Below are 19316 nucleotides of genomic sequence, written 5' to 3'. Positions count from 1 at the left end.
ACATTTTACATTGAAAATCTAATCCATATTATAATTTTTTTAGTTATACAAAATTTTAATCTAAAATGTTTATCAATATTATTTTTATTACTATTATTTTGTTATGATTATTTTTATTTTTATTATTATTATTAATATTAATGAAAATATATGCTTTGGTCTTATTTTGTAATTTAAATTATATTGTTATGATGAATAAATTATATATTTACATATTCGAAACATTATTAATTTTCCATTATTGTAGATGTAACAAAATATATATATTATAATATATGTATCTTGTTATTAAGCAATTAAACATTTACAACAAATTGTTAAATATTAAAAGTTTGGTTTGCATTAAAAATTAAAAAAATGGATACATAATAGTTATATAAAATTTTTAAATCAAATTATTAGATTATTTCATTTTCAATAATTACAAAAAAAAATAATTAATTTTCAGTATTATCTTAATAATTATATAATCGATTATTTAATTAAAAAAATAAACTTAAATTATTAGAAGCAATAAGATAAATTTTATTCACTTTAGAGAAGAATTTTGAAAAAATGAAAAAAAAAAAAATAAATTTAATTATTTAAAATAGTATATGATATGTAAATTTTGTTTTATATATAATTTTATAAAATATTAATTTATGGCCTATTGGATTTAAATAATTACATAAAATAATAATTAAATTTAATTAAAACTTATTTAATTAAATAAATTATAAAAAAATATGAATTAAATATCCCAGAGGCTTTTTTTATATTCTGATTCAAAAATACTGAAAAAATACTCTGAATATATAATTATTAAATATTTATCATTTTGAAAAAAATGGAAAATGATGAATCAAATTTTTTAGAATTATATGATAGAAATTTTATACTGTAGAATATATTATTTTTGCAGAATATTAAATTTTTTTTAAATATTATAAATTTGCAGAGAATTTTCATTAAATCGATTGCAAATATTTTATTTTTGCAAACAAATTTTATTTAGACGAAAACGTCTAACGAATATTATTCAAAAAATGAAATGTAATCGAAAATAAATTTGACATAAATAATTTGACGCTAAATTTCAAAAATAAAATTTCCGAATAAAAAATTAATTTAATCCAAATAATCGGTTATATACTTGACTATTATCAAATAAATATTTATTAAATAATTATTATTTGAATAAATTAAATATTTTATTTTTTTCATTGACAATCGGTTTAATAAATAATTCTGTAAAATTAATATTTTAACAATTTAATATTCTGCAAAAAGTAATATTCTAGTATAAAATTTCTAACGCATGAATAAGCTCTAAAACAAATTTTTTAGAAATTATATATTTCATAGAATTGTAATCAGCAGAATATTAATTTACCAGAAAGTCAATTTAATCGAATTTTAATTTGGCAGAAAATCAATTTGATCGAATTTTAATTTGTCATAAATTGAATTTGACCGAAATATTACGGCGCAAATTTTAAAATTGACCAATAGGAAATTATTAAGAAAATTGTTAATTTTTAAAATTCGCGCCGAAATATTTCGGTCAAATTTATTTTCGGTGAAATTGAGTTTCTGGCAAATTAATGTTTGAATAAATATATACTTTCTGGTAAGGTAAATTTCTGCCTAATTTTTGATTCTGCTATATTATAGGAGATTCTATTAAAAATTACCTTTCTGCTAAATTATAAAATTCTATGAAAAAACATTTCGCACAAATTGAAAATTTCGATCAAATTATTTTTCCGCCAAATTCAAATTCAATGAAATTGACTTTCTGGCAAATTAAAATTCGATCAAATTGGAATTCTGATAAATTAATTTTCGGTCAAATTAACTTTCTGGAAAATTAATATTCGAACAAATATACATTTTGGTAAAGTAGATTTCTGTCAAATTGTTTTTCTGCACTATTAATATTCTATTAAAACCATGTTTCGGGAAATTTTAAATTCGGTCAAATTTAATTTGTCAAATTAAAATTCGATCAAATAGATTTTCTGCCCAATTAAAATTCAATCCAAATTGACTTTCTGGCAAATTAATATTCTGCTGATTAAAATTTTATTAAATTTGTTTTAGACCTTATCCATGCGTCCCTTATATGATAATTCTAAAAAAAAATTTGTTCTAGAGCTTATTTAATCCCAAAAAATGTTTGGCAAATAATAATTAGAAATTTAAAATCTAAATATGAATGAAAAAAGAAAAAAAAAAAAAAATTATCTATCGAATTTGTTCTCCGATGGACATGTTACATACATGGGCAACGGTTGATTATCATAATATCCATAAATTGGTTGCGGTGAAACTGGACTTTGAACCATTTGCATTGGTTGAACGAATGGCAACATTGGCACTGGTGTTGTTGGTACTGATAATCCATTGCCATGACCTAATGTTGATCCATTATATGAGCCAACATAGAGTTCTTGATTGCCCATTTTTCCCGAATATGCAACACTACCTGGTCGAATCATTGATGCATCATGAATACTCGATGCCATTGCCGCTGCCATATGTGCATCATTCATTTGACTACTCCAACGTAATCGGCAAATACAAATAATAATAATGACAATTGCAATAAATGCAACAACACCACCGACAATACTTATAATTAATGTATCATCAGTTCCAGCTGAATTAATAATTGTTGGATTAATTGCCGAATCACCATTATAATGTTTATTACGATTTTCCTCAATTGTTGGTGCAACTGTCCAAATAATTTCCGGTTCAAATGTTGTTGATTTCATTGATGTTGTTGTCAATTCTGTTGTTTCAATTTTCTTCGATACAATTTGATCGCATGACAAATGTTCTTCAGTTAAATCAATAAGTATTTTATTAGCAATATAATCAGGTGTTTTGCATTTTATTGATTTGGAAATTGATTTTGATTTTAACCAACGCCAAAGTGGTTTAATTTCACAATCACAATTTATTGAATCCAATCCTTTTAATTCAATTGAACCGCTACGTTCATCTAAAGCAGTTATTAATTGAGATGGAATTGTTTGTAATTTACTGCCGGCAACATCTAATATAATTTTTGTTGATTTAGGAACTGGAAAAAAAAGTGTCGGTGGAATAGAATTTATCGATGTATTCTTTAAGCCTAGTGAAAAATTTGGTACACGAATTCCAGCCAATGAACTTGAAAGTATACTACGCAATCTTTCTCCTCTTAATGTTAATTTATCAAGACGAGGATGACTTTTAATTGACAATTGCTCGTTACCAATTATTGAATCCTTGATTTCAACATCCAATTCTTTCAAATTTTTCATTTCCTTTAAAATGCCCTAAAATAAAAATAATTTACAAATTATAAATTCGGAATTTTATATCAAAAAATATATAATTTACCTGTAAATCAAAATAACCCAGCCTTGGATAATCATAAGCTTCCAATAATTGTAATTTATTTTGTAACATTTTAAAAGCACTTTTTTCAATTCTTGTACAATTTGTGAAATTTGACATTTTCAATGAACGCAACATTTCCAATCCTTCGAAGCTACTTTCATTTATTGTTTTTATTGGATTACTCGATATATCCAAATTTTTAAGTACAGAAAGTGTTTTAAATGTATCAATCATATCGTTAAAATCAGTTAAACGATTTTTTGATATATCCAAACTTTCCAACATTGTTGTACGTTCCAATGCAATTGGTTTAATATTTAAAATCATATTACCAGATAAATTTAAATAACGTAAAAATGGCGTTTCAAGATGTGCTATATTTTTAATGCCAGTTTGTGCAAGATTAAGTGAACGTAAAATTTTTGCATCACCCAATATACTGCGTACAGCATTTTCACTTAATGCATTTTCCGAAAGATCCAAATTTTTTACATTACCAACAATATCCTGTGAAAATACTTCAACAAGTCGATTTTTTGCCATATTTAAATAATAAAGCGATGACGATTGTTTTTTTAATGTACGTGTTGGTATTTCAGTGAATTTATTTTTAGATAAATTAATTTTTTCCACTGATCTTATTCTTGATTGATCAAATATTGCCTCGGCAAGTGTTGTTAATTTATTATTTTCAAGATTTAAATATTCTAAACGAAGAACACCTTCCAATGCACGTTCACTCAATGATTCTAAATTATTATCAGAGAGATCAATTATTTGCAATTGTGTTGAATTATGAAATGCAAGCTCATCAACAGATTCTATTTGATTATTTGATAATTCCAAAATTCGTAGACGAGACATCTGCAAAAAAAAAAAAATAATTTTTTCGCCATTGACATGAAAAAGTGTCTTTTTTGTGCCTGTTTTGGGCAGATAAAGTAGCACTTTTTAAGGCAGTTTGGGCCAACTGTTAATTTTTGCATAATTTTTGTTTTGCTTTTATTTTATTTATCAATTTTTATTATTTTATTTTATATACTATTTCATATATATTATATTATATATTATATATTATATCATATATTATATAAATATATATATATATATATATATATATATATGTATATATATATATATATATATATATATATTAGGGTGGTCCTAAAAAATTTTTTTTCGAATTTTGACCATTCCCGCCCAACATTTTGTTATAAATGTAAAAAAAAGAGATACGTATTTTTTTGTTTCGATTTTAATAAAATTTTAATGGTGCCTCAGAGCACTTGAAATTTTACGTGCATTTTGCATGGGAAAAAAATTTTTTTTCGTAAATTTACTGTCAAATTGTCAAAAATCAATATTTTTCGACCGGACTACTCTATTTTTCTTCAGAAATGTTCGAAGAATAACACACAACAAATGATTTATAAAATTTTTAATGTTAACTATTTTTTAAACGACCTCAATGTGCCCTAAAAAGTGAAACAATGTAATATATTAAAAAATTGCTTATTATTTTCTTCCTGTTTATTTATTTAGCAGATTTAGCTATTCCTTAATTAAAACTAGTATTTTTGTTTGTCAGTGCATAAATTTTTAAAATTATTTAAACAATTTTTAATTGTTGCTATTTAACTATTCTCAAATTATTTTCTAGAAATACTTTTTTTTTCCTAATTTATCAACTTTTATTGCTTTTTAATTGAAAGACACAACAATTAGTCAACAAAAAATTACCAATTGTTTAAATAAATTATTTTTACTACTTGATAACTTTTCTTAAAATATACATTGATTTTTACATATTTTTTTTTAATTTTTCAAAAAATCTTGATCAAATTTCTTATGAACAAAGAATTAATTAATGAAGTAAAAAAATTAATTTATTTAAATAAATATTTTTTTGTTTAAAAATTGTTGCATTTTTTAATAAAAAAAAAGCAATAAAAGTTAAAAAAAAAAATTAGGAAAAAATACTATTTTTCTGGTTGAATTTGAGAATAGTTAAAGAAAAAAATTATGATTTAATTTAAACAAGTTTAATGGGGACGCATGATTATGTTCTAAAAATCATTAGTCATAATTTACATTTTATCGAATTTTATTTGTCCTAATCAGTTTTGAGCCGAATTTTAATTTGTTCGAAATAGCATTTGGCATAATTTTCATCAATCCGATTTTCTATATGGCAGAATTTTTATATAACGGAAAATTCAACTCACCGAATTTTTATTTGTCAGAATTTTTATTTGCTCGAATTTTCATTTAACATAATCGGCATTTAAAAGAATTTTTATTGGGTAGAATTTCATTGAATAGAATTTTCATTTAGATGAATTTTCATTTGTTCGAATTATTATTTGATATAATTTCCATATAATCGATTTTTCATACTATACAGAATTTTTACTTAACCGACAAATCATTTAATAGAATTTCTAATTGATAGAATTTTCATTTGTCCGAATTTTCAAATGGCCGAACAAACAATCGACAGAAAGATTTCGGCGCAATTTTTAAAATCAACCAATCAAAAATTATTCATAAAATTGTGAGTTGAATTTTCCGTTATATAAAAATTCTGCCATATAGAAAATCGGATTGATGAAAATTATGCCAAATGCTATTTCGAACAAATTAAAATTCGGTTCAAAACTGATTAGGACAAATAAAATTCGATAAAATGTAAATTATGACTAATGATTTTTAGAACATAATCATGCGTCCCGTTTAATGTAATGCAAATACAAATAGAAATACTAGTTTTATTTAAAGAATAACAAATTTTGCTAAAGATATAAACAGATAGAAAATAATAAGCAATTTTTTAATATATTACATTGTTTCACTTTTTAGGGCACTTTGAGGTCGTTTAAAAAATAGTTAACATTAAAAATTTTATAAATCATTTGTTGTGTGTTATTCTTCGAACATTTCTGAAGAAAAGTAGAGTAGTCCGGTCAAAAAATATTGATTTTTAATGACAGCTCGTACTGAAAATTACTGCCTCACCTAAAAAGTACTACTTTACGTGCTTGCCACATAATATACTATTTTTAATTACAATACGAGAAATAAAAAAAAATGTTTAATATCTCACCTGTGAAAATCCAAATTCATCAATAACGTTCAACATATTATTGGAGAGATTTAATATTTCCAAAAATTGTAGTGTTTTAACAAAATCACTTGGAAATTGAATAAATTTATTGCCAGAGAGATTTAATTCCCTTAATCTTGGATGAATGACAAATGATGTTAATGATAATTGATTAATATTATTGTTCGATAAATCTAAAATTTGAAGATTTGTCCCCGTATTAAAATGTTCACCAACAAATGATGTTAATTTATTTCCTTTTAAATTTAATTTAAATAAATTAATTGTACCAACAAATGCACTTCTATCGATATATTCAATTTGATTATCAGATAAATCAATAAATGTTAAATTATACAAATGTTGAAATGTATTCTCATTTATTTCTTTAATTTTATTACCAATTAATGAAATATGTTCTAAATTATGAAGATTTAAAAATAATATTGCTGGCAATATTTTTAAACCAGTATAAGAGGCATCGAGTTTTCTTAATGATTGAGGAAATATTGGTGGGAATCCACCGTATAGTGGATTATTACGTAAATTTAGTGTAACTAAATTTGTTAAATGAAGAAATATTTCTGGTGATATACGTTTTAATTGATTATATGATAAATTTAAATAGAGAAGATTTTTTAATGATAAATTCTCGCCAATTGATGTTAAACGATTATGAGAAAGATCAAGACTCAATAATGTATCTTCTAAACCGGCAAATGTTAATGATGTCACTGTTGAAAGAATATTGCCTGATAATTCAATGCTAACTAAACGTTCAAAATTGTGAAAAATTCTTGATGGAATTTCACGAACAAGATTACGATTTAATCCAAGAACAAGAAGATTTGATGCAATTGGACGTATTAATTCAGTGGAAATAGCGGCAATTCTATTAAATTCAAGTTGTAAATGAGTTAGTGAAGGAAGTCGTGCTAATGCTGTTGATGGAATTAAAAGAATATTATTGTCCTCTAATGATAACCATTCTAATTTTGTTAGACCTTCAAAAGCCGATTCTTCAATCTGGAATAATAAAAAAAAAGAAATTTTAAATAATTTATTTGGAATTCAAATTTTTTTTTTTAAATATTTTACTCACTGTTCTCAGAGCATTAAGACTCAAGTCTAATTTTGTAAGAGCTGACAAACTCGAGAAGGCATTAATTCCAAGACGACCTATGTAGTTTCTACTTAAATCTAATACCTGCAATTTGTTCATACTGGACAAATGATTTTGTTGTATTTCCTGAAACAATAAATGAAAACATAATTAAAAAAAAAAAAAACTTTTAATTAAATTTTTTTTTCACATTTTTATCACAATTTTATAAATCGGTTTTATTGAAATAACGGATATGAAAAAATGTGCATTATTAAATAAATTGTAAGGAGGAATGTCAATGTTACTTCCTCATGTAGAAAGAATTTTATAGTATAATTTAAAAATAACAAGTTCATTTCATATACTATGCAAAATATGCATTGAAGAAGAAAATAAAAATGAAAATTATTCACTTTTATCGAAACTAATTGTTTTTTTTATGCACATAAATTAGATTTTCATTACATAACTTACTGTTATTAAGTTGTCAGAAATATTTAAAAATTTCAACTCATCCAAATGTCTCAAAGCGTCCGTAGGAAACTCGTGGAGAAAGTTTGCAGCTAGGTCAAGTTCCCGTAGATTGTATGCTCCTGTAAAATAAATAAAATTACATCAACAATTTTCAAAAAAAAAAAATAAAAAAAAAATCCAAAAACAGAAAAATTGAAAAAAAATTTTTTAATAAATATAAAAATATCTCTATGATATATAATTATTATCAATTACTATACATAAAAGTGAAAAAAGTTTCCCAACTCTGAAATTAAATTAAAATATCCTATAAAAAAAAAAAAAAAAAAACAAAAGAAAATATTGAATTTCTATTTTTAATTCTTTCCATCTATGTTGAAACTATATAAATATTTAGTAAAAAAAAAAATTATTGTAAAAAACAGGATTTGAAAATGGAAGAAAGTATTTTAACTAGTTACTATATAATCACATTAATAAAAATTACTTTCTAAACGTGAACAGTAAGTTGACGCCTCTTCTTCTATCGTTTTTCCTCAATCTTTCGTCTTTTTGATAAAATTATAATTAATCAAGAAATCTTTTGACCCACTTGACCATAATTTCTACGATTTCACAATTTTTTTTTTTTTTTTTTTTTAATAAATATAATGTATAGCAAAAAAAAGCAGTCAAGTTATTTAAAATTGTTTTTCATTCATAAAATCAGTGTTTTATTATTTATTATAGGAGAAAAATTAGAAAATCTATTAGTTTTTTTTACTAATCAAGTTGTGTAAATTAAAATTTTATATATATAATTATATATATTTATAAATGTAATGGAAAACGAAATGTGAATCCAAATTCATATTTTGAATAGAGAATTTTAATTTAGCAGAATTCTCATTCAGTCGAATTTTTATTGATTCGAATTTTTAAATGACCGAAATTCCAATTCGCCGAATTTTAATTTATACAAATTTTGAACAGCCGAATTTTCATTTGTCCGAAATTACAAATGGTCGAGCAAACAGTTGATTTTGGCGCTATTTTTAAAATTGACCAAAATTAGAAATTATCACAAGAAAATTGTGATTGGTCAATTTTCAAAAATTGCGCCGTAATCTTCCTTTCGATTGTTTCTTCGGTCATTTGTAATTGCGGACAAATGAAAATTCGTCTGCTCAAAAATTCGTACAAATAAAAATTCCGATAAATTAAAATTCGGTGAATTGGAAATTCTATGCGTCATTTAAAAATTCATTTGAATGAGAATTTTGTTGAATATTAAAATTTTCTCAAATTAAAATTCGATTAAATAAAATGTCATTTTAAAAGAAAATGACTGTAAAATAAAAATTCGATAGGTTAAAAATTAAAAAAAATTTATTTTTCTAATAAAATAATTTTAATTAATGATTTTTATGCGTGAAATTCACGTGCCCCATTATTTTTGTCTTTGTATATAAAAGATGCAACGAAGATAAAGTAGAATAATAATTTACGCAAATACAAATAATAATTATTTATGGTTATATATGAAATTCTTTTCCCTGGTGTTAAATAATTTGATTTTATAAATTCAAAACATTTTTTTTTTTTTTAGACATTTTGTATGTCTATATAAAAATATCTCACGGTTCCCGCGCTTGAATGCTCTGTTGAACAAAATAAATCAAGTTCTTTGCCTGTACAATCTTTACTTATCTTTTTTATTTTTATATTATATATATAAATCAAACTCTCAAAGTAAAATTGTAGAAAATTAGATGTGATTAATAAAAAAAAAATAAGACTTATAAATATTAAATAATTTATATAGTAATAATAAACAAGGACGTAAAGTATATCTCACTCATAAAGAATGTCTAATAATAATGAAAATTATTTACGCAGATTCATTATGCAAAAATGTCTAAGAGAAATTTCTAAATATATGTTTCATATATATATATATATGAGTAAAATTTTTATAGGTTGAAAATTATATGCGCGCAGGTATCCGTAATTATTAAATTTAAAGATGGACTTTCATTGTTTTAATGTTTCTCTTTTTATTTTATATTCATTTTATTTTTGTCTAAAAAAGAAAAATTATCTAACATATTAAAATGAAGATTATTCTCTTCAGAATTCTAAATTTTCTTTAAATTGATAAGAAGCATTTCCATATTAAATTTTTTTTGCGAATGTTTTTCTAAAAGTTTTCAATTTCTTAAGTTTGAGTGTCCAAAATCTTCAAAAAATTTGAATTTCAAACCATCAAAATTTCCAAAAAATTCAAATACCCAAAATTATCAATATTTATATAAATTACAGTTCAAATATCAAAAAAATTTAATTATTTACACCCAGAGAAATATACGTTTATTTAATCCAAATAAGTATATATATTATATATATTTGATTCAAATTTTAGATTATTTGAAGATTTTGTCATTCAAACATTAAAAATTTCTAATTATAACGAAAACCAAAAATAAAAAAACTAAATAATATTTTTTTTTTTGAGATCCAAAATTTCTCTCACACACACGGATTTAATGAAAAGTGTTGACAGTGACCTTTAACTGATCAATATGCAAATAAATTTTTTTTGTCTAAAAAAAGAAAAGAAAAAAGATCTCGACACAATTGGAACGGATGAGGAAGTTAAGAAAAAGAAGAGAAAAGAGCAAAGACAAAAGATAAACGAGAATTTACGTGAGAGCAAAGGTAACTCGTGGGATAATTCTGAAATAGGGGTTCATTGTTATTTCGAGGTCGCAACTACATATCTTGCCGCCTTGCTAGTATTAAAAGTATTCTCGTTATACGAGCATTATCTTATATTATATATATATATAGGAAGTTGCATTTACATATATAAAGTATATTATATCTATATACATATATAAACATGTATATTATATTATCCTTACTATTGCTTTATATATTGTGAAAGCCAGAGTGAATTACATTTTCTTTAAAAGTAATCAACAAAGAAATCAAATTTTACCATGAATATGGTATACACCTGCAACTATTGCATATAATTTGTTTTTTTTTTCTACGTAAAAACCACCTGAATTTATTATATGAATATTTGAATTTTATTAAGTAATAGAAAATAATTTATAAACAATTGTGATATTGTAAAAATTAAAAAAAAAATTTTCTAACTTTTAAATTTGCCATAAAACAAAATATTTCAACAATTTTTAAATTTCCCGCCATTATCTATTGTTTTATGTTTACACAGTTGGTACCAAGATTCCTAACCAAAAAATTGATAATCTATGAAAAAAATTCCACATCAGAGTCAAAAAGAACACGCTAAAAAATCTTTGTATAAACTAGCGAAAATAATCTCTGGAATAGTTATAAGTATAGTTAATATTGCCTTAGCGATAATCCATTTTCGCTAAAATAGACAAAATGAAATTTTCTATAAGATTTAACTATACTAAATATATATTATAAATAGAATATAAATACAATATCTCTGAAACAGTATTTATTTTAACTATCATAGGAGATATTCAATTTCCTTAAGAAAATGAAAATAGTAATATGCCTATTTTAGATTAAACCTGTATTTAAACTTGTTAAACGTTATAGGGTCAGCCGGGGTAAATCCGAATGGGGGGTAAATCCGAACACTAATTATTTCAGCTTCATTAAAATTTTTAAAAATAAGTTCGATATGAGAATTTTTACCTCGGATCCTCTTCAAGAGATTCTAAGTATTATCCCATTTTTCGTTTGTTAATTAGCAACAGCATAAACAAAGATAACGAGTATTGCAAAAAAGATTGAAAATCAAAGATGACACTCTTTCAGTATTTTGTCTCGTATTTGAAGAAAAAGAAGCTAAAAATTTATTTTATTATTTATAATTGTTTGTTATGAATACTAGAACAGAAACTATTTTTCATTTTTGCCTTCTGTAAAATTTTATTAATAATATCAGACCGTTCGTATTTACCCAGGAAAATTGGAAAACCGGGGTAAATCCAAACGGTATTTTCAATCATTTTTTTTTACATCAGAGCCACACAAAATTGTTTTTATTTGATTACACTATTATTTTAACATTATAAAAGTACATAGAAAAAAGTTTTTCTTTCTATACGTATCCTCGTTAGTAAATTAATAAGCAGAAACTTAATCTCTGTTCTCTCGAAGGAGTATTTCAATTTTTTTGCCAAATGGTTTGTTGAAAAAAGTTTTTCAGGATCTTAATAAAATTTGGTATTCTAGGGTTTTTGGGGTCGCTAATTACCAATTTGAAGTCAGTTTTTCAAAATTCAAAATGGCGGACGAGAATTAAAAAATTCATTGGATTCGCTCGAAAATTGTTACTCGGGGGGTTTCAGGGTCGCTGATTACGAATTTGGAGTTAGCAAATTTGATCATTTTTAAAAATAAGTTTTAGGAAAGTCCGCCATTTTGAATTCAAAAAAATTTGACTTTTATTTTTGTATTTACATTCAATCACTCCAAAATACTTTCTGTAGCAAGTTTTGCAAAAATCCGTTATGATTTGATAAAGTTATTGAAGGTTTTAATTGTGTAATGCATTTTAATTTTTAACCTGTTTAATTTTTGTATTTATATATGATGCATTATTACATAATAGGTTTATTATCGTATTTTTTTTGAGTTTTTATATAAGTTTAACAATTGCAATACTTTAAATTTATTTTCCCTAAGATTTTTCTGAAATACAGTGGCGTTCGTATTTACCCCGGTATTTTAGGAAAGTTGCAAAGTATCGAGGTAAATACGAACGCTAAGTTTCCTGCGATTGTAATTTATCAAAAAATTTTGCTACCCCATAAAATTGTTCTATGGAAGTAAAGTAACAACTTCATGCACCAGAATACCGGAAGTATTTTTTTTTTTAAAGAAAAAACTTATGTTATTGTTGAAACTTACTAAAAGCGTTCGGATTTACCCCGGTTGACCCTAAGTAATCTATTAAATAGATTTCCTTATTTTATAAATATTGTACTTTTGCTATGTCACTGTTCATAAATTTTTTAGCGTGAAGATTATAAAATTTTAATTAAAAAATAAAATATGCGAGAATATTCAATATTTATAAAAATTAAAATATATTTACCTTTAAAGACATCACTGTTGAATCGTGACAAATCATTGTGAGCAATATTGAGGTAGAGTAAGTTCTCCATACCAATAAGGGCACCATCTTCCATATGAGACAATCCATTATGACTAAGATCTAATTTAAATAAAGATTCCAGAGTGGAAAAAGCACCACGAGGTAGAGAAACTGAAATAAAAAAAAAACAAACAAACATTGATTTATTTTAAAAATAATTTTATTTTATTATTTGCAATAAAAAAAAATATATATATATATACCTATATTATTTCCAGCTAGTGAAAGAATTGCCAATGATGTTGGACCCTTGAGAGATTTCGTTGGAATAGAAGTTAAATTATTATTGGCCAAATATAATTCTTGAAGGTTGATACAACCTTTAAATATACCCTCTTCAATGCTTTTTATTCCATTTCTATTAATATTTAGCAGCATCAAATTTGACATTCCATGAAATTCATTACTTGAAAAAATTGGATTTAAACTGTCACCAAGAAAATTACCTTCTAGCCAAAGTTTTTTTATTCGACTCTGACCCTGAAGTATTCGATCCATTAGTCTGTTAAAAAAAGTGCAATTTTAAAACAATTTTTTTTAAATTAAAAAATTAAAAAATTGTAATTATTTTATTTAATAATAATAATTATTAATTTAATATTGTTTCAAATTTAATATTACAGGAAAAAAAAGAATTTTTACAAGTATGGAGAGAATCGTACCCGTGTGTTCACATACAAATTGTCCTGAATTGATCATTGGTTAGCGTTTTCAATTTGTGTACGTTGAACCCGGGTTCGATTCCTCATATCTCAAAAAAAAAAAAAAAAAAATTCCTTACTTACATTAAAAAAAAATATTTAAAATTTATATACAAAGATATTTAAAAAAAAAATAATACAAAATTATGAATAATAATTATGATAATAATACCTATATATTAAATTTTCAGAGAGATCCAATTCTTCTAATGATGGAAGAAAATTAATAACATCTTCGGGTAAATTACGATAACCTGCGCTTCTTTGACTAAATGCAACAATAGGTTGTCCTCTCAATTCTTTTGCAGTGTCACGTGAAAAAACAACCCTGTCACATTTCATTTCAATTGTTTTTTGACGTTTCAGAGGAATTTTACATTCGCATGGTACATGAAGATCTCTTTTTAATTCAACACACGGTCGCCATTGTGCAAAATTTGGTGCAATCATACACAATGCCAAGATCAATTTCAAATATATACTGAAACATTCAAATAATATTTTTACTCATTTTATTTTTTTGAAATAATATTTTATATTTATTTATTATTATTAATTAATTCATTTATTTATTTATAATTCACCGAATTTTAATTTGTCCGAAATTATAAATGACCGAATAAAAAATCGACGCAATTTTTGAAAATTGACCAATTACGATTTTCTTGTGATAATTTCTAATTGGTTAATTTTAAAAATTGCGCCAAAAACCTTCTGTCGATTGTTTATTCGGACAAATATATAAAAATTCGGCGTCTAAAAAATTCTATCAATTAAAAATTCGTACAAATTAAAATTCAATGAATTGAAATTTATGTTATTTAAAAATTCGTACAAATAAAAATTCGGTGAATTGGAATTTCTGTTATTTAAAAATTCGAATCGCATAAAATTCAATAATTGAATGAGAATTCTGTTAAATTAAAATTAGTCTAAAAAATAATTATTTAACAAAATTCTTTAAAATTGAAAATTGTAATTAATAATTAATAAAAATATTTACAGTGGGTATGGTTTAGAAATTTTTTTTTTTTATATCGTTCCGCGTAATAGTTGTTTATATTTTTAGGTCAAGTGCATAAACTTCTTTACACACTTCCTTTTTATTTATAATATATATACGATATTGTATATAAAAATAAAGTACTGATCAATCTCGCGATTTCTTCACTTTTTTTTTCTCTTATATATTATAAATTTTCTCATACTTTCCTTGATTTCATAATAACTTTGAAAATATTATAGATATGAGTCTCTTGAATTCTATACGCGCTATGCCAAGGAAATTGTGTGTATGTGATAGTCATTATAATTCTTTTGTGAAATCGTCATTGCACGCAGGAAAAGAAAAATATAATGTTAAAAAAAAAGAGTAGATTATTTGCAATAAGCAAAAGTTTCACCTTTCAATCAAAGCGGATATCGTTTTTTTTTCTATTATATATATTGAAAATAAGAAAAATGAAACATTGTTTCCGTTTATTATAAAAAAAAAAATTCACGAATTGATATTTATTTAATTTGCAGTTGTATAGACAATGAAATTTTTTACGATTGAAAATAATATTTGTGTTTAAAAAAATTTAGGTTCATAAATTTATATAATTTTTTTAAAACTATTTTCATTTTAATAATTAATATATAAATAAAAAAATAAATAAAATAAATATTAAAAAAATCATCTTTTTTAAAATAATTTTATATAAATAATTTTTAATAAGTGAAATATTTATTGAGTTCAATTATACAAAAAATGTAGAATTAAACAAATTAATATTTATTAAATGAATTAAAATAAAATTTATGTTTTTGCCCATTAGATTTCTTCACTCAACCTAACTAATCATCCACGCACGCAAAACTTCAATCGATCCTATAATTTTCTTAGAATCAAGATAATATATATTAATAATACCAGTATTACTACTTTCTCTCAAGTTAAATACTTTCTTTATTTAAAGACTTTTTCATATAAAATCATAACATATATACAAGATGTGAATGAAACATCTGTAACACTCAACCTTCATTTTCTCAGATTAAAGAAATAATGATATATCAGATACGCGTACATAGAAATTAATTTTTTTTTCTTTTTAGAAAATCTATATGTACAGCTTATTTATTCTATAACGGTTTTAATTTTGAATCAAATATAAATATTAAAATTTCAATTTTTATAATTTTATAATGAACCTCTAAATTCAATTAATCTAAATTATTAATTATTTTTTTTCATCTATTGGCGAAAAAAAACTATTGTAATCTCGATTTCGAATAATCTTAAATTTATCAAAATATTTAAATAAACAAAATATAAATAAATTTTGGATTAAAAATTTTTTTATAATAAAAAATAGAATTGAATATTATATATAAATGTCTTTTTTTAAACATATATTAAGAAAATTTTCAGAAAATATTCAATTAATAAAATGATATTTCTTGTGAATTTGAAAAAAAAATATGATTACTGTGCGCTGAATATACATATATACAGTATGTAACGGTATTTCCGCATGAGAGCAAAAGACTTGAAGATTCAACAACGTCACTTTCTTCTTCTCTCGAAGAGAGTCTCTCATAGTCAAAGGAATTTTTCTCATATTTTAAAAAAGATAAATAGAAAAATTTTCAAATTCTCAGAGAGAGTGTCTTTTAACGCTTAATGACATATTATAATAATATATTCAACTTTAAAGAAATTTTATAGAAAAATCATAAATTATTTAACATTTTTAAATAAAGTAGAAATTAAAAAAAAATAAATAAATAATTTTCTTTCTGCCCCGAAATTTTTTTTTTTTATCTCTCTTGAAATTTGCAAGTTTTTGTTTTTGTTACGCTAGCTCATATTACACTTTGCATACGCAGTTAGAAAAAAAACTTGATATTTCATTCATCTATTCTATCACGTTTGTAATATATACCTATTGAAATTTCAGTTTACTATATATGAATGAAAGTAATTTGGTACTGATTTTAATTCGCATTAAATTTAAAATTTTCATTTTTTATACAAAAAAGTAATAAAAAAAAATTTTTGTTTTTAAATTCTATTTTTAAAAATGTTATAGTAAAAATTTTATACTTAAAATAGAATTTAAAGATTAATAAGCGAATTTTTTTTTTTTTTTTATTAATTTTTTTAATATAAATATGAAAATTAAAATTACATATGTTAAATTAATATTAGTGCCAAAAGACACTTGAATTTTTTTTTTTCAAATTTAACATAGTTTTAATTTATAACCTTTTTGATAGCAACTTTTCTTATTAATTTAAAAATATACTTTTCCATTAGTGGAAATATATTCTAATAAAAAAATAGTTCTCTTAATGTGAGAGTGTATTTTAATTTTATCTCGGTATTTGACTAAAAAGAAAATATAATTAAAAGATAAACTAAAAATAATTTATTCCAAAATTAAGAAAAAAATTCCTTTGAGTATTTTTGACTGTATACTATAAACCCAAGAGAAATGATATATATATTTGCCTCAGAGTCAAATAAATATTTGTTTCAAATATAAATTTTATTTGCGATTATAATAAAATTTTATTTGATTTAAATAAAAATTTTATTTATCACAAATAAATGAGCTAGTTGGCTCTGAGACAAATATACGTGTATTTAAATCAAATATATTATATTCAAATAAAACATTTCTCTGGGTATATGTATTTTAATGCATAATATGTATATTCAATATTATAATATAGAAAATATTTCACGATTATTTTTTCTGACATTTATAAAATAACTTTTTCTACTTATAAATAGTTATTTACATAAAGTTAAATGCAATTTTATCTCTTAATGATATTAAGCGAACTATTCTGTCAATTAAAAAAAAAGTTTAGGACATTTCTTTTTTATTCCATAAATTTTAAACTCAGCAACTTGTTTATAACTAAGATTCTAACCATCAAGAACTGGATTCACGGGTTGTTTCTTAACTTTTTTTTTGTTCCTTTTCTCATACCTTTTAATTTTTTTTTTATATATATATATTTTGTATCAAGATCTTCATTTTTTTTATTTGTGAATGCAAATATGCCAACAGATGAAAACAATTCTTTTTGCATTCTAATATGACGAAAGGGTAAATTTTTTGTTACAAAAAAAAAAAATAGAAATAAAATAAGAAAAAAAAAATTTTTCTTCTCCTTAAACTAATTTAATTAATTAGAATATAATTAAAAGTAGAAACAATTTTTTTACTATCGAATTAGTAAAATTTAACTACTTCAAAAGCAAAAAGTGAGTCACTAATTCAGGTAAATAGTTTTCTAAATAGTTAAAAAAAATAATTAATTAAATCAATAAGTATAAAATTCACGCGGTAAATGAGAGTGGTTTCTATTTAATTCACTTTATATAGAACCAACTAATCAGATTTAGAGAGTTATTATACAAATAAATGAGTGTTTATTTGTAAAACAGGTTTTTATCAATAGTTATTGATTTTTTAAAATTATATGAAAATTATACTATTACTAAAATAGTAAACGGTATATAATAAATTTTGCAGTTATATAAATTTAAGTTTTATTTTTAGAAACTAATAATAATTATTATAATTAAAAATTAATAACTTACTCCATTTTGTATGATAATTGTTATCCTTTTGATGATTTTAAAATAATATCTATATAATAACACAATTCAAACAACTATATAACAAAAAAAAAATCACGAATTATCACTAATAAAAATCATGATTTTATTCAAATATAAAGCACAACACTCCGAAATTATATGCGACTAGGAAAAAATGTATAAAAAGAAAAAAAAGTCAATGTACTCTTTGGTACTTAAAATATAATAATAATATATATATATATATATATATAAACGCGAATCAGTTAATATAAAAGCACTATATATATACTATATTATAAAAATTTTATATACCAGTCTAACCCGTGTGCTGGTGTACGCACAACTACTTGACGGTAGACCAGAAGACCTGGTAGACCTTCGCAGTCAAATTGGTGAACGGATACGGAGCGGAGCCTGAGGAAGCTCAGTGACGTGTTCAAAGTGGGTATACATATATATAACGATATATTGTAAACATTAGGGAAAATTAAAGGAAAACATTTGAAAAATTTATAATAAACTCTTATTTTAAGAGTATATATATATATACTTTATACTAAATTTAAAAATATGAATTGTATTAAAATATTTCTTCAGTTTCATCTGATTGAAAATTTATTTTTTGTTTCATAATCACTGACCCCAAAAAACCCCCCGAGTAACGAATTAAAAGCGAATTTAATAAAACTTGAAAAAAAGACCGCCATATTGGATCCGCCATTTTGAATTTTTAAAAACAATTATAAAATACGTGCCAAAGAATCACGTAATATTACTGTAATATTAAATTATCCGCTTGATAT

The 19316-nt window shown here is 23.1% G+C and overlaps 1 protein-coding gene across 1 annotated transcript; it reads right to left on the bottom strand.

Annotated features, from left to right (window-relative positions):
• Nucleotides 1-884: 884 nt before the first annotated feature.
• Nucleotides 885-18651, bottom strand: LOC127287326 (chaoptin). Its single transcript, XM_051314178.1, has 9 exons — nucleotides 18511-18651; nucleotides 14080-14388; nucleotides 13410-13708; nucleotides 13147-13317; nucleotides 8058-8176; nucleotides 7581-7727; nucleotides 6479-7504; nucleotides 3376-4239; nucleotides 885-3311 (listed from the first exon to the last, which is right to left on the bottom strand). The coding sequence occupies exons 1-9, from the start codon at nucleotides 18513-18515 to the stop codon at nucleotides 2226-2228; spliced, it is 4026 nt and encodes a 1341-aa protein (XP_051170135.1). The 5' UTR covers nucleotides 18516-18651; the 3' UTR covers nucleotides 885-2225.
• Between the last annotated feature and the right edge of the window lie 665 nt (nucleotides 18652-19316).

The sequence above is a fragment of the Leptopilina boulardi genome, unplaced genomic scaffold (genome assembly GCF_019393585.1).
Source record: "Leptopilina boulardi isolate dan_hultmark-lab unplaced genomic scaffold, ZJU_Lbou_2.1 LbouV2_368, whole genome shotgun sequence".
NCBI lineage: Eukaryota > Metazoa > Arthropoda > Insecta > Hymenoptera > Figitidae > Leptopilina > Leptopilina boulardi.
This window is presented reverse-complemented; position numbering and strand designations above follow the sequence as displayed.

What these genes read in the sequence shown, in the direction of transcription:
- LOC127287326 (XM_051314178.1), bottom strand. An exon ending in GTCTTAATGCTCTGAGAACA is followed by an intron (nt 7,505 to 7,580) that starts GTGAGTAAAATA and finishes TTATTATTCCAG; the next exon opens with ATTGAAGAATCGGCTTTTGA. An exon ending in TGGGTTATTTTGATTTACAG is followed by an intron (nt 3,312 to 3,375) that starts GTAAATTATATA and finishes TTTTTATTTTAG; the next exon opens with GGCATTTTAAAGGAAATGAA.